This window comes from Poeciliopsis prolifica, unplaced genomic scaffold, assembly GCF_027474105.1.
Source record: "Poeciliopsis prolifica strain line A6 unplaced genomic scaffold, Auburn_PproV2 SCAFFOLD044, whole genome shotgun sequence".
NCBI lineage: Eukaryota > Metazoa > Chordata > Actinopteri > Cyprinodontiformes > Poeciliidae > Poeciliopsis > Poeciliopsis prolifica.
This window is the reverse complement of record NW_026562419.1, coordinates 2,094,089-2,109,503: the sequence shown is the minus strand read 5'-3', so window position 1 is coordinate 2,109,503 and position 15,415 is coordinate 2,094,089. Positions and strand designations below refer to the sequence as shown.

The window sequence follows — 15,415 nt, the reverse complement described above, 5'->3', positions numbered from 1 at the left end:
TAATGAACAACCTGACTACTCTGTCTCCAGAGTAACATGGCGAAGGTGCAGGCACTCAGTGTGTCGCACTCAAAATAAATTAAACAAATAAACATTTTCTTTGTTCGAATTTAATAAAGCAATTTAAACTAAATTGTCTTGATATTTATGTTTCTTTGAACAATTAAATTCACTTTTTGTGTTTTTCCCCATGACAGAAGAACCTCCTGACCAACCAGTCCTGGTCACCAATCCTTCCTTTGATTCCTGATTGTTGGGGCAGGAAGTCTTCCTGGTGTCCTGCAACTTTTAGATACTTAAGCACACCTGGCTCCAATAGCAGCTCATCAACAGAGCTCTGCAGAGCCTCACTGCATGCCAGTGAGACAGTTAAATTAAAGTCTTTAGGTCAAGGGACACATCTGAAACTTGCAGGACTCGGGTCCTGGAGGAATGCAGACTGAGGCCACTGCCTAGAGGAACCAAAGCTAACGTTCTGTTTTCTCAGAGCTCACAGGAAACACAGCACAGCTGAGACAATGTGGTCCCACAACATGCCTGATATAAGATGAGAGTTTTTATGGCAATCTTAATTATTCTACATCAACAAACGGCTTTAACTTTGTCAAGAAAGTTTGTCAAGAAAGTTGAAAAATAACATTTTGTTCCTGTTGTTACTTCCTGCTTTGTATGGATCTATTTGTAACTTGGGCTTGTTAGGAATAAAATCCTAATTTCGTCAGATTAATATGTATCCTGGGACTTTTCACTGAAACATCACAAAGGATTCAAAACATCACAACTCAGAACACAAAACAGGAAATGAATTAACAAGGACAGGAAGTACAAGCTAAATCCTTTTTCCAAAAAATGTCATCAGTGAAAATAATCCCTGATGCTGAAGTCATAAAGTAAAAATCACATCTTTGCTTTGATTTCACTGAAACATTATAGAGTCACTAGTGTATTATTGACAGGTCTGTCAGTGACTGTGTATAAGAGCAGCTGTTTCCAGGACCTCCAGACAGAAGAGCTGAAGCTTGTCTGACGCTGAAGTGAAGGAAAAAAGGTAATTTTGATTCTGCTTTGGTAAAAAGATTTGATCTAACTTTTTATTGAGTTGAGACTGTTTGTGTTTTTGAAGGTGATCTTCAATGACTCTGAATGTTCTGATGTTTCTTTGAGCTTGTTACACTGCATTATGTAATAATGTAATACAATTGGGTTTCATAATTATGTTATATATTGAATTATTATATTATTATAATGAACTATAGTTAAACAACACATTTTACTGTATATTCACAAAAACTAATCAAGAAGAGCCTTTGCATTCAGATCATCGACCATTTCAGATTTTATGTACTTTCTTAAACTCTCTCAAATATTAAGTCCTTTTTTAAGCCAGAAGGGCAAATTATTTCAACAAAGCTGATGGAAGAGCAGGAGAACATTTTTGGAAATTTCTACTAAAACTCTCAGAAAACAGTAAATGGTTGCAAAACATGATTGAAATAATTTTGCTACAGATGAATTTGAGGTGGCTCTCATCCATCAATTCAACCGTCCAAAATCCATGCAAGCCGCATCTCCAGTTATATTAATGTTACATTTTATTTTGCATTATTTGTGCAATTGAGACTCATTATCCAAAGTTCAGAAAGAAGTAAAATGTAAAATGAAGAAACCAAGCTCATGTTTTTCATCAGGTGATGTTTGATTTAGATTCCTGATCATCAAGGTGAGGTGACACATCAGCAGGTATAAATAACGGAGTCTGAACGTCGGAGACACAGAGGAGAAGCAGAAGTTTTGGAATCAAGTTCATTCCAGCTGCAGGTGAGAGATGAACACATGAATTCATTTACAACTGAGTTTGTCCACTAAAGTTTCTCTATGTTTTACATTAACAGGGAATTTCATTGTGCTGCAAGTCAAACTCCAGATTTTCATCAAGTTTGATCAATTTATCCAGATCAACAGTAAAGATGAAGGTAAGCCTGTAACTTGCACTGTAAAAAAATAAAAAATAATTCATCTATCTTTATTTATTTTAACAAGGAAGGTATTTTTAATGTTTAAAATCTTGTTAACAACAAATGACCAAAATAAAAATCAGCGCAGAGACATTGTACATAAAATATACAAATTATGAAACATCAATAATGATTAGAATATGAACACAAACAACAACAAGATATTTAACTATGTAGTCAAAAAATTTAAAAATTAAACAACTTCTAGTGAGTTTGTTAATTATTTAAAATGTTTGGTATTTTGTTCAGTCACTGAAATGTTGAGTGAATTTGAGTGTTTAAATTTATCCAAACACTCAATGCATGTAAACACTGTACATAGTTTTGGCTCTGGAAATAACATTTGTTAACAGGACTGATGAAATGAGTTGTTAAAAAATGGAGGATCAAACCAACCAGAAACCTTTGTTAAGGCAGAATTCAGCATAATTCTGACAGAAAATCTGGCAGCACAGCTTACAGGCCACATGCAGGACAAGATCAGGGATCAGGTTTAATCTGACTAAATGAACGTTAATCAGAGTTTCTCTGATGATGTTCAGAAGGTGTCATGTTCTGTCTTCCAGCTGTTATCACTTCTCTTCCTCCTGGCTCCACTGCTGATCAGCTGTGAAGCGGCTGAGGACCAACTGCCACGTGATTGTATTGACATCTACAATAAGGATAATAATCTTACCAGTGGAGTTTACATCATCTATCCAAGTGGATCTACATCTGCTATTCAGGTGAACTTTATGTTTGGTTTGTTCATAAAAATGAAGATCCAGATTAAAGTTCTGTGCAGGACCAAGACTGGAGGTTTATCTGTTAACAATGCTGAGGATGTTTTTACTTAATCTTCATACACATTACATAAACTGACTATTTGAAACTGAACTTTCTTGATAGTATTTATTTTTCCATATAAAGTGTGACATTGCATTACATAATAAAAACTGCATCAAGTCATGAATGTGTTTGTGTGAAGGCTTACTGCGACATGGACTCAGAGGAGGACGCTGGACGGTGAGTCCATCTCTACATGAACTCTCTCTGTTTACACTTCAACTTGGTTTATCTCAGGATTCTTGGGGGATTTCATCCAACAAACATCAAGTTCTGTTGAAAGAAGAGTCTTTATTTTCCTTCCATTTTCACCTGCCTGAGATAAGATTTGATCAGTTTTGTCATGTTAAATATTGATTATTGATACCAATTCAGAGTTGGTACAACCCACTTCCTTTTCACCCTGAGTGTGTCAGTGAGAACGTTGTTCACTTCTTGATCAGATTCCTTTGTTGTTCCAGGTTTTCCAGAGGAGGATGGATGGCTCTGTAAACTTCTACAGACCCTGGGTGGAGTACAAGAGAGGCTTTGGAAACGCTGCTGGAGAGTACTGGCTGGGTGAGACACCGACCTAAACAGTTAGTCAATGTATGGTTGGTTTATTTATTTACTTATAACATAGTTATAACTCAGTTCCTGCAGGTTTATTTATTTACTTATAACATAGTTATAACTCAGTTCCTGCAAACCCAGATTAACCAGGTGTTTAATGATCTCAGTAAAATCTAAATTTAATGGTTTCCATGTCTGTGCAGGTCTTGATAACATCCATGAATTGACACGGAGTCAGAATTATGAACTGATGGTCGACATGGAGGACTTTGAAGGAAACAAAAAGTTTGCTCTTTACTCTTCATTTAAAGTCGATGCTGAGTTTGATGGTTACCTTCTGCATGTGAGTGGTTTCGACAACAAAGGGGGCGCTGGTGAGTCAGGAGAAAAAACACATTCTAACTTTACTAGTCAGGATGAATTCATGGATGGATGGAATGATGCCCATCACTAATTATTTCTTTGTAAAATGAATAATTCAACTTGTGCTGGGTCTGAAAGTCGTGCAGTGAGTCTGGAAATGTAGAGCAAGGCACTGAGCATGGATCCTGGTGTGTAATATACACCAGGAGTGTATTACCATACACTCCTGGTGTATAATAATAATAATAATAATAATAATAATAATAATAATAATAATAATAATAATAATAATAATGATGATGATAATTAATAAAGCTAATTTACTGTAGTTAGACAAATCAGGATTAAGAGAAATAGACCTTGATTGGATTAAATGTGTTGTGTCAGTTATATCTAAATCCAGAGTTTGTTCTTATGGTTCTGAAGCAGGAAGATTGATGTTGGTAGTTAACAGCACAAAGTAAATTTAATTGATCTCATTGATAATATCCCAGTAAGAAATTAACATAACTCATAATTTATTTCACAAAACATTATCAACTTTTCACAAAGTCAGCATTTTTGTTAAATATTGAAATTACAATTTATTGATGTTGGATCACGCAGAATTTGTATTTTTTTTCACTATTCAAGCTTTCAACTGAATGTCTGTTTTATTCATATAGTTTTTGTATCCTATTATTATTTCTGCAGGAGACAGCCTTTCCTATCACGACCAACAGAAATTTACCACTTTTGACAAAGACCAGGATAAGTTGAGCGGCAACTGTGCCACAACATATCTCGGTGCTTTCTGGTACAAATCTTGTCACTATACAAACCCTAACGGGGTTTATCGCTGCGGGGCTGACAACACACTCCTTGATGTTGGAGTGGAATGGGTTCAATGGAAGGGACTTGGTTACTCCCTGAAGAGCATCAGCATGAAGATCCGTCCTGCCAAGTAAATCTGCAGGTCAAACATCCAGCAAAAAATAATGAGTTGCTTTTTCTTATAATCAACCATCAACTTTTAGCTTCAAACATGAGTCAAAAGTTCACTTGATTACTAATAAATAATCCAGTTGATTAAATCATTGGTGAGAGTTTGCTACCTGTAATCAATTCATCTCTGATAATAAATAAGATGCCAGCAGCAATATTTGTGTGTCTGTATTTTTTTATATGTAAAAATTAAAATAAGCCAGTTTTAAAACACAAATTGGGCCAAATGGAAACATTTTTAGAATCAAACCTCTTGGTTAAATGCAATTAATTGAAAAACAACCAGGTCTTCCGTAATTCTAAATTTTATGCTCAACTGTGTCAATGTCAACATCTATGTCTATTTAATGATCTGTTTATGTCACTCCCAGAGAAAATAAAGTATATCTGGTGTTAGCTAAGACAAAGAAATGGAGTGTAATTTGATTTTTATCAGAAAACAATCAGGAAGCGAAACAAGAACAGCAGAAAGTCATCAATTTGTTTTTTCTTGCAATAAAATGTAAAAAACAAAATCTCATGAATTTCATATTGTACTTTTAGGAGCACAGTAAAATATTCATAGTTTGACCATTTATAATGACCATACGATGTGCGTCAATGTGTTGAAAAAACAAATTACATGATTTTTAGACTCTGGAGATGTGTTGATTGATTTGATCAGGTTGAAGAAAGTTTTGTTATTATATGAAGTGAAAGACTCACTGAATGCTCAGGCGTAGTGGATATTATACAATTCACTGATTGTTCCTTTTCTGATACATAGTGCAGATGTTTGGGGAAATGCCTGTAATAATATTCAAATTCTATTTTTACTTTTGCAAATTATAGAAATTGAAAGCAGAAAATGCTGCAGAGCTCCAACAAATGCATTGTGTTTCAACTTAAAATTGATATTTATTGGTGGACTATTATATCCTGTAGTAAAGCAATGAATGAAGAGAGTAGTTTGAATGTTAATGTAAACTCCATGTGATAATCTGAAAAGAAAAAAGTAATTTTGTTTAATAGGTTTTACGTTTTGAGTAGCAAGAACTGGATATGGGTCATTCTTTTGAAAACTTTTCATGCATTTTAATAACTTTGCTGAGTAGGTTTTTTTTTCCAGGTAAAAGTTGCAAATGGATCCATATGAATAAACCAGCTGGGCCTCAAAACCACATTCGTATTTTTCCAAGCTGATATGTGCCAATACAATTTATTTTATGATTTTATTTGCAAACGCAACATAATGTAGAGCATTAATACTAATTGAAAACATTGCACTTTTTTTACAGTCTTACAAATAACCAGTTGAAAAATATGGAATATATTGGTATAAAAAAAAATGGTAAATGTTCTGAACTCAAAGCGCTTTACACTAGAGTCACATTCACAAACGAACTCACATTCATACACCGATACGCAGACCGGTAGGCAATATGGGATTTAGTTGCCCAGAGGTACATCAACATGTAGTCAAAAGCAAAAAAATAATTATTTCATATACTATTAGAAGATGCCCATTTTTCAAGTCACACGTTTTTTTTATTCTACTTTTTGTGAACCACATAATTATCCCAATGTTTAATATTCACTCCAAAAGCTGCATTTACATGCAACCTAAACTAAATATTTTACATCTCCTGGTACTTTGTTTTCCACTCAGTCACAATCAACAGCATGCAACTATGAAGTATTAATCATGTGTTGATGTGGTCTGAGAATATATATGATTAATCTCAAATGATAAAATCAAACTTGAGTTTTTATTCAGATCATTTTTGTCAAGATAAAACAGGAGGAGGATCTTCTAAAGTTGAAAGTAAAAACATAATGTAAAAGCCTTAACACCTCAAATCTGATGTTGAGCAAAAGGAAAAGGCTGCCATACGTAAATAAATTACATTTCCTTTTTTGACAACAGATTTTATGTGATAGTTATGCAGAAATAATAAGTAACACTGGTTTACACATTAAACATTTTTATTTATTGTAACGTTTGATCAAACAATCTGACAAATACATTTAAACGAGTTTCTTTTTTGTCTTTAATATCTGTATTTAAATACAGATATTCATACTTTTTATCCTTGTTATTGTCTTGACACTCTGTAAGAAAAACACCAACATTGATCACCAACGCCTCTGTGTTTTTGACACACAAAGTGCATCATTTCTAATCAAATAGCCATCAGAAGTTTCTGACACAGATAAATGGTCTTTGAAAGTAACACTGCTCATCGTCCCAGCATCTGTGCCCTGCAGGAAAACAAACAAAAACATGTTGAATTGTAGAAAGATCTGAAATCTAAAATGTAGAAACAATCAGTAAATTTGTGGTAAGAGCCTGATCATCTCTACAATTAGAACCAAAAGAGGAGAAGCAGCTTTCAGCATCTATGCACCAAAAATTTGGAACAAACTTCCAGAAAACTGTAAAACAGTGGAAACCCCGACTTCCTTTAAATCTCAACTAAAAACACACTTGTTCAGAACTGTATTTGAAATGTAATATGTAACAATGTTTTTTTTCCTAGGTTGGTGTCCTTGACATATAGTATTTTGACTAAAGTACCAAAGGGTTGGAGGCCCAGCTGATAGTTCTCAGCTAAACTCCCAGGTTGGAGGCCTTGTCAGAACAACTTGACTAAATTCCCAGAAGGTGTTGAATCCCAGTTGGTTCAACTAAAATCTACAAGACGGGTGTTTTTAGAGCCCCTCTTTTTATGAGGACTTCCCATCAGGAAGAATCCTCGCACTGATAGGAAATTGTTTGTTGTGTATTGCTGTGTCATTGCTGTTGTGTGTGTGTGTGTGTGTGTGTGTGTGTGTGTGTGTGTGTGTGTGTGTGTGTGTATGTGTGTGTGTGCATACAAGAGTGAGTGGTGCTCATCTCTCTCTGTGAGTAAAACTTTCTGTCCTCGGAATTAGAATCCTACGTGAAGAACCGGACTGAGGCTAGTCTTTATTCTATGTTACATGACTTTATGTTTTTGTGTTTTTGATGTAAAGCACTTTGAAATTTAATTGATTGATTGATTGATTGATTTATTGATTTACAATTAGAGTCACTTAGATGGGATCATTTCACTTACGACTGAAGTTCATCTGCAAACAGTCCTGATCAAAGAAGTTGTTGGGTTCGAATCGACACCAGTTTCTATAGCGAAAAGGGCTTCCGTCCACCCAGCGCCAGCGGCCATCCTGGAAGGTGAAGCAGTCTGAGCTTTACCTTAAGTGTATTTTTCTGAAGGACTGACACATAAGGTGCACATGTGAAATTACCCATTGTATGTCATTGCCTCCAATCCAGACTGCAGATCGCCCCCGGCCTGCAGCTATTATCATCCTCACAAGCTGATTATTCACCTCGTAGTCATGGACTGATGCAAGTGCAAGTATGGACCTGCAGTTCGACTGCAGTGGACAAGAGGAGACCAGTTACACTAATGCAAGAAGGAGATGGTTGGTGAGAAAATACAAGTGAAGTTAATCAAAGGTCACCTGAGCTCTGTGCCAAGTGGCAGCGAATGGAAAGACGTGGTAGCAGCGACCTCTGACCCGGTCCAGCCAGAAGAACAGGATCCTGAACGTTGGACTGTTCCATTCAGAGCTTAAAACAAACAATCAAAGTCCCAGGTAAATTATTTCTAATATTCAGCTGGTAGCTTTAATTATGCACTGCTGGGACAAAAACGTCGAGGAAAAAGCAACTCAGCCGGGAACTGGAAAAATTCATCCAGTCTTAATAAAATCAACAATCATTGCTTTCTGATATAAATGCATGGGAATATTTCATGCAATAAAAGACATAAAAATAAGCATGGATACAAAAACTGAACCTGAACTGTGTTAAAAAACTGATTTCATATTTAAGTTTGCTTCACCGTGTCCCTGAGGAAACGTCTCAGTCTGATTTAGTCGCCACTCTGCAACATTCAGATGTTTAAAAACCAACATCAGGATTAGGGCTAATGAAAAGACTAGTGATTGTTTTATTGTTATTTATTTTTGATGATTTTAGTTATTTAAGTTATTCACTTGCTAGAGAGCCTTTCTTCAGGAAGGAAGCTGAACTTTCTGAATTCAGGTGTCTTGGTTGAAACTAAATTGTTCCTCTTGCTGCAAAACAAAACTTTAACCCACATTATCAGGAAAGGTAAACTCACCCTTCAGGTAAGCTTCCTCATCCACAGGTTCAAAGGTTGGTTCTGCAAAAAACACGAGGAGAAGAGGATGAAAATCACTGTGTTTTTTTAATGAAGCAGAAGAAAAAAGCACCAACCTTCTGCATCTGTCCAGTTTCCAGGTTCCTCTTCATGAAGAGTCAAATGATCTGGCAAAGTTTGAATGGTAAATTCATTTTGTTGGTTTATTCAGAATGTAATGCTTATAATTGGCAAACGTAGACTTACCTTCTGCAAAAATGTCCTCAGTCTCAGGATTTTCTCTGGTGTCTGGATATAATTCAAATTTTTAACATTAATAATACGTACAAGGAAAAATATGAACTAAAAATCACAGTATTTTAGTGTTTATGCTCAGTATTGGGTCTACTTCACAAAACGTGTCTGATTTGCTATTCGGTCTCCTAAAATCTTCTGTTAAAATTTTATTCTAGCCTGTTTTGTTGGCATTATGTTCACAATAACTGCTCTGGGTGTAGCAAACAGAGTCCATCAGAGCCAAAACAGAATCCATAAATGTTGTACAACACAAGCATAAAGCACTTAGTTCAAAAGGCAGAAAAAGTCGAATTTGCAACGCAGATGGATAAACCGATCTGCGTATCGGTTTATCCATCTGAAATATGTTTTTCACTGTTTATATTAAAACAGAGAAGAGTCGCTAATTAAAGCACTTCATCAAACTACTCTGGATGAAAACATCAGCAGCAAGAGTAGGCCTGTTTCTAACACTGGATGTAGTCAGAAAGACAGATGTTTAGAAATACATCTGGAAGCTGTTTCAAAAAACATTACAAAAATAATGAATCTGATGAAATACAGCCTCACCTTCTGGAAGAGCCTCATGGCTCTCAGCCCCATCCACAGCAACTGGAAGCACTGCATTAAACACAGCAATGAATTACAGAACTATACCAGATATAAAAATATCATAATTTAACATTAGATTAAAGGTGGGAATAATATTTACATTGGTGAAGCAGTAGTAATAATATGCATACAAACCAGCAGGTTGACTCAAAGGCAACAAGGCACAAAGAAGCAGCAGGAGACACATCATGGCGTTGATGATGCAGGTTGAAGACAGTAAAGAGATAATAATTTCGACCAATCACACCACATGAAGTTTCCACGTTTACAGTCGGTCTGCAGGTTGAATGCGCTGCACCAGAAACACAGCGGCTCTTATATTCTGTTTCTTCCAGCCTCAAAACAAGGAAGCTGGCGTCTGAATTTCTGAAAAAATATCCCCCTCTTGATTTCTTATCTTTTGAACAAATATTTTTTACATCTATCAGTTATCAAAGTCCAAATGTGGTTTTTAAAACGTGCCTTGTGCAAACTTTTATATTGCAACACTTTATTTTTCAGAGGTGATCTTGTCATTTTTACTTGATCAGTGACAATTTGCATTGAATCAAAGTGTAGTAATGTTTAATAATACATGCACACTGCTAAGATGTGCATGTATCTTAGCAGTGCATGTGAATGTCTCACATTCCTCTGAAATGTCAGGATCAAACCAGAATAATCTTTTCTGCATGATCAAATACAAACTTTAGATTTTCTAAGTCTGCATTGCAACCAGGACGTTTACAGTTTAACTGCTTATGTCTGAATATTTGATATAAAACATGAGGAGGAGTTTATGACCATCCTGCAGAACATCGTGTCTGACCTTGGGGAAAAGGGAAATCCTTCCACAGGGAAATAAATTACATTTCCTTGATTGATAAGAGACGTTATCTGGAAATAATGGCAAAACAAGAACTCTGGTTTACACATTAAACATTTGTGTTTATTAAAACTTTTGATCAAACAAACTGACAAATGAGTTTGTTTTGAGGTTTTTCCTTGATTGTGTATTTTAGTATATTGTTCTTTTATGACATGGATTCTTGCTTTGCTTTGTTTTTCCTTTCATGGAAAATAAATCACTGTAATTAATTAGCTTGTGAATAAATGGGGCAGCATGAACCATCCTGCCTTGCCTCAACAAATCATCAGCCTGTCATTATCCCCTTTATTTAGAACAGATAGGACGTCTGTAACACATTAAACTTAATAAAACTACAGTAGGAAACTTTTATAAAATATTTCTCAAGTTTTTCACAGATTATGTCCCATATTTTTATAAAAGCTGCCTACTGCATTGAGAGTAATAACTTTGTTGCTATGAGTTTACAACTTCTCTCATTTAATAATTAGAACAGAATTTTATATATAATTCTAATAATTTAGAATAAATACTCAAGTTTGATAAACATCCATTTAGGCTTTAGGGTGTTGATGTTACAGCAGATATATCAAATTGTTCATTTCTTAGCTGTTATCTTTTAAATTATGATCAAATGGATGATATAAAAGTATAAAAACTTTTCTAAACCACTAGAGGAAGCAGTTCACTGATCAATAACCTGGTTAAAGCATCCAGTTATTGTTGCCCTTGTTTCTAAAGAATGAATTAGTTTAGAACAGAAATAAAACAGTTTCAACTAAAACTCATAATGTCAAACCTGTTTTTTATTTTGCTATTCAAGAAAAATTAAAGCATATTAAAAACATCATCAGCAGATAAAGTGAATACAGTGGAAGTCTTCAGTCAGATTATCTTTAATATTGGTTCTTTTTTAAGTTTGTTCAAATTTGCTCATCACTACTTTTGTATTCTTAAAATAACTTAGCAATCTTCGTTTAGCTTCAACTAAAAATAATCAGCTCTTTATACAGGTGAGATTTAACAATACAGTAAATGTTGGTTTCACAATAACCGTATCAATGTCATTTCAGTCTTTGAACTTTTTTTTTTTAGCTTTTTGTACTTCTTCCATTAGCCCACTTTCATTCACTCTTTGTCATGACTTCAGCATTTCTGCTCCACCCTCTGTGCTGAATGCTCTTCACTCTCACCTGCACTGTGCTGCTTTTCACCTGCTCAGTGCGAGATCGTCTGTTGCTCTAGTCACAGCTTTCAAGCCATTGTTTCATGTTTCAAAGAGTTTTGTGGTTTTCTGATCCTGCCTGTCCTTGACCACAGATTCTGCCTTGTCCCTCGGCTGCTGCAAGTTTTCGGACCTCCTGTTGAAGAACCCTGCCTGTTGCTGACCCTGCCTCCTGCTTGCTGTTTGCTGGATTATCTTTGCCTGTGGCTCTACCGTGCATGACCCCAGATCGTCTCACTACTCTGTCTCGAGGTTGGTGGATTTTGCCCTGTCGTCCGTTTGTTCCCTGAGCCCCCAAGACTTTCCGTAGTCCTTTCTTCCTACTTGGTCCCACCCCTGGCTGGATCCCTGTCCCCTGTGGATTCCTCCTCCCTTATCCGCTCGTCTCATCCCACCCCGTTCAGCCCCGTCTATACTATTTTGTCATTAAAACATCTGGTGAAACTCACTTCTGTGTTGGCTGCGTTTTGGGTTCTGGCTGAGTTTGCTTTATCGTTACACTCTTCTAGGAAACAATATATTAATATTATAGTTGACCTTTTCAACTTTGACCATTTACTAAGTTAGCCTGAACATCGATGATAGTAGAATGGTTTTCCTCTGTAGGAAGTTATTTTTCCACCATTTTCATTCAGATCAGTGTAAAGGAGGTTGATTGACAGCGCTAAGACCCGCCTCCTGGCTCTGATTGGTTGTTTTTGGTGCTTTTTGCAGACAACGGTAGTAACACTGGGAGGTCGTGGGGGAGTTCAATGTCTTTACAGATTATCTGTCTCATATGAAAATCTCACAACACGGTGATATTTTTTTAAAAATATAGAAAAATTTCAGAAATTACATACTGCAGGCTTAATAATCAGGAGAGAAACTGGATTTTAGTTTCATACAAGACGGAAGAATTTATTGTTTGAACAAAGTAAAAAAAATAAAAAAACTATTCTGCATTCTGTGTTTCTGACTGGCCACAGTCCCTCCCAAATCCCAGTTTATTGTTCCTATAACTGCTACATTCAACATTTTTATCCAATGCACTGAAGAACAGAATCTATGATCTGAATTGCAAAAATATTTTGCTGCACCAGTAGAGGGCGCACCTGTATGGGCAGTTCAGTGGTCAGTAATCTCCTCAAAGCAACAAGTTATTTTTGCCCTTTTTCAAATAAAATTAGTCTTTAACAGCCAAACCAATTTTATCCATCCTTAAAATTTTCTTTTTCTTTTCTTGTGAAACCTAAAGGAGTAAAACTAAATAATTCAAACAAAAGTTTTTTGGTTTAGTCCATCCCAGATCCTTCACTGCTACAGAACTGGTCCATGTTTTGTGTAAAGGTTTAAACTCAACTTTCAGATTGATTGCATTAGCCTCACAATGACATTTTAATGAGTCTTTTTTTTGTTTTTTACAAACACACATTTCAATTCAAAATGTCAAATTTGCAAGATTTATTTGATTTATAGTCTAGAAGTTAGTAGAAACAACTAAATGTGCCTCAAACCTTTTACAGTGTTTGCTCATTGTGTTATGGTTTCATAATGTAAAGCACTTTGATCTGCTTTGTTGCTAAAATGTACAATAAAAATAAAGTTAACTTGATTGAGCTGCAGCTGAGAACCCAGCCTGCTGAAACTAATAAAACATTTTACACACCAAACACAAACACATCCAGACCAGCATATTTTAATGCCTGCCATTTAATTTTGCAAAGAACAAGAATGAAAGTTTAATCAGCAAGAAAGTACATGAAGGAGTTACTTCACAGTACATTTGTTCTGATCGCATGAGAAGCAAGACAGAGTTCCTCTGTCGATGTGCTGCGTCGCGTCATCCGTCAAGCAGCATAGATGGAAAATAAAAGACGTGAAATGAGGAAGATTCTTCATGTCTTCAGCTCAGCCCTGCTTCATTTCTTCAAACGCAGACAGAGGGTAGGCGGCCCGTACATCTGTAATCGTCCCAGCACCTTTCTCCTGTAAGAGAAAAAGACAGAAAACAGTTTTAGACCAAAAAAAGCCTGAAGCTTTTTAAAAGTAACAGGGGCATTCAAACTGAAAAAACTTTCCACCACTAAAAATAAAATATATTTTTATTTATTTTATGTTTTTGCATGTGATCAGAAATCTATAAGAAGTGACTTTATCGTGCTCAAAAGAAAGAACAGTTTTACCTGCGTCATTCATTTGCATGCAGTCCTGGTGATAAGCATGATTGTTGGGTTCTCCGGGACACCAGTATGTAAACGTCATCAGCGTCCCATCAGACCAATGCCAATGATTTTCCTGCAAGACGCATCAAGAGAAAACCTCTTAGAGTCTGTGTTGAGGAGGTTTTGATGAATAGAGTAATACTGGGTAATGCTAACCTCAGCTGCATCAGTGCCGCCGATCCACGCTTGCTTCATCTCATGTGTGACCTGCAAAATGAGCCCCTGAATCCCATGGTATTCATCAGAACTGTGCACAGATGCAAGGTTTCCTCCCATGGAAATGCAATTTCTCTGCCAATCAATCGGAAGAAAGAAGAGTAAACAATTGTGAATATAATTATCTGCTTTTTATTTAGGAAGACGCAACATTAAAGAATATAAACATGAGTCATAGTCCAGTCGTACCTCAGCTTTGATCCAAGTCATACGTCTCGGGACATACTTGAAACAGCGTCCATGGATCAGACGCCAACCATGAGGGCAGTAAGTTCTATGTCCATTGATCTCTTTGTGGGAAAAAATATAAAAAACATTATCTATGACACCATTTATCTCATAGTGAATACTGCCCTGAAAAATATCAAACTAATCTTCACTAATATGGCATAAAAGTTCTAATTTTCACACTGCAGTACTATAGTACTTTTGACTCGGTGTAAGAAAATCCTGAAAAGAAAGTGAACCAATAATATAGAAATATAGAGTCTCAGGAACTATAAATGATGGCAATTTTTAATGTTAAAAATGACATTCATTTTCTTCAGTCAAATCATTTTAGTTGCACAACTCAAAGGATTGTTGCTTCTCACACTTACTGACAGAATACTCACCATTAACGCTGCTCAGAAGCATCAAGCCACAGAGAAGCAGAGGCAGAGGCAGGATCCTCATGGCTGCAGGTCACTGGGAGATAATTATCACCTCCTGAAAAAAGAAACATACAAAATCAAAGTACAACCAAGAACCAGAAAAACAGGACGAGGTTAAGCAAAAAGGGCTTGCAGAAAAGAATCAGCCTCTCACTCTGAGCTCTGAATCAGGAAGTTTCAGGTCAGATACAGAAACGGTAAGTCGGCTTTTATAGACACATTTATCTTAACATCACATCTTAAAGGAGGAAACTGAAACATTAAAGAAGGGGTGACCGTATGCAAATTGCATACTCTGATCAACAATCACTTATGGAACATGAAGTGTTTTGTTTCTTCCTCAGAGAGTAAATTAAATTTCTTCTAAGTTACAGAGTGAAAACATTCCTGTTTTTTTAAAGTCTGTTATTGTTATTCATGCACATGCACACAGTTGTTGGCAACCCCAGGTTATGAAACACTGACAGAGTAACTGTCCACAAGTATTCAGGT

General features: G+C 35.9%; 1 protein-coding gene and 2 pseudogenes across 1 annotated transcript; 1 reads left to right on the top strand and 2 right to left on the bottom strand.

Annotated features, from left to right (window-relative positions):
* Positions 1-1,952: 1,952 nt before the first annotated feature.
* Positions 1,953-4,894, top strand: LOC129376614 (microfibril-associated glycoprotein 4-like; annotated as a pseudogene).
* A 1,805-nt stretch (positions 4,895-6,699) lies between these two features.
* On the bottom strand, positions 6,700-10,015 carry LOC129376620 (type-2 ice-structuring protein-like; annotated as a pseudogene).
* A 3,509-nt stretch (positions 10,016-13,524) lies between these two features.
* LOC129376624 (type-2 ice-structuring protein-like) lies at positions 13,525-15,136 on the bottom strand. Its single transcript, XM_055056215.1, has 6 exons — positions 15,078-15,136; positions 14,885-14,978; positions 14,460-14,560; positions 14,211-14,345; positions 14,016-14,127; positions 13,525-13,818 (listed from the first exon to the last, which is right to left on the bottom strand). The coding sequence occupies exons 2-6, from the start codon at positions 14,943-14,945 to the stop codon at positions 13,760-13,762; spliced, it is 468 nt and encodes a 155-aa protein (XP_054912190.1). The 5' UTR covers positions 14,946-14,978; positions 15,078-15,136; the 3' UTR covers positions 13,525-13,759.
* Between the last annotated feature and the right edge of the window lie 279 nt (positions 15,137-15,415).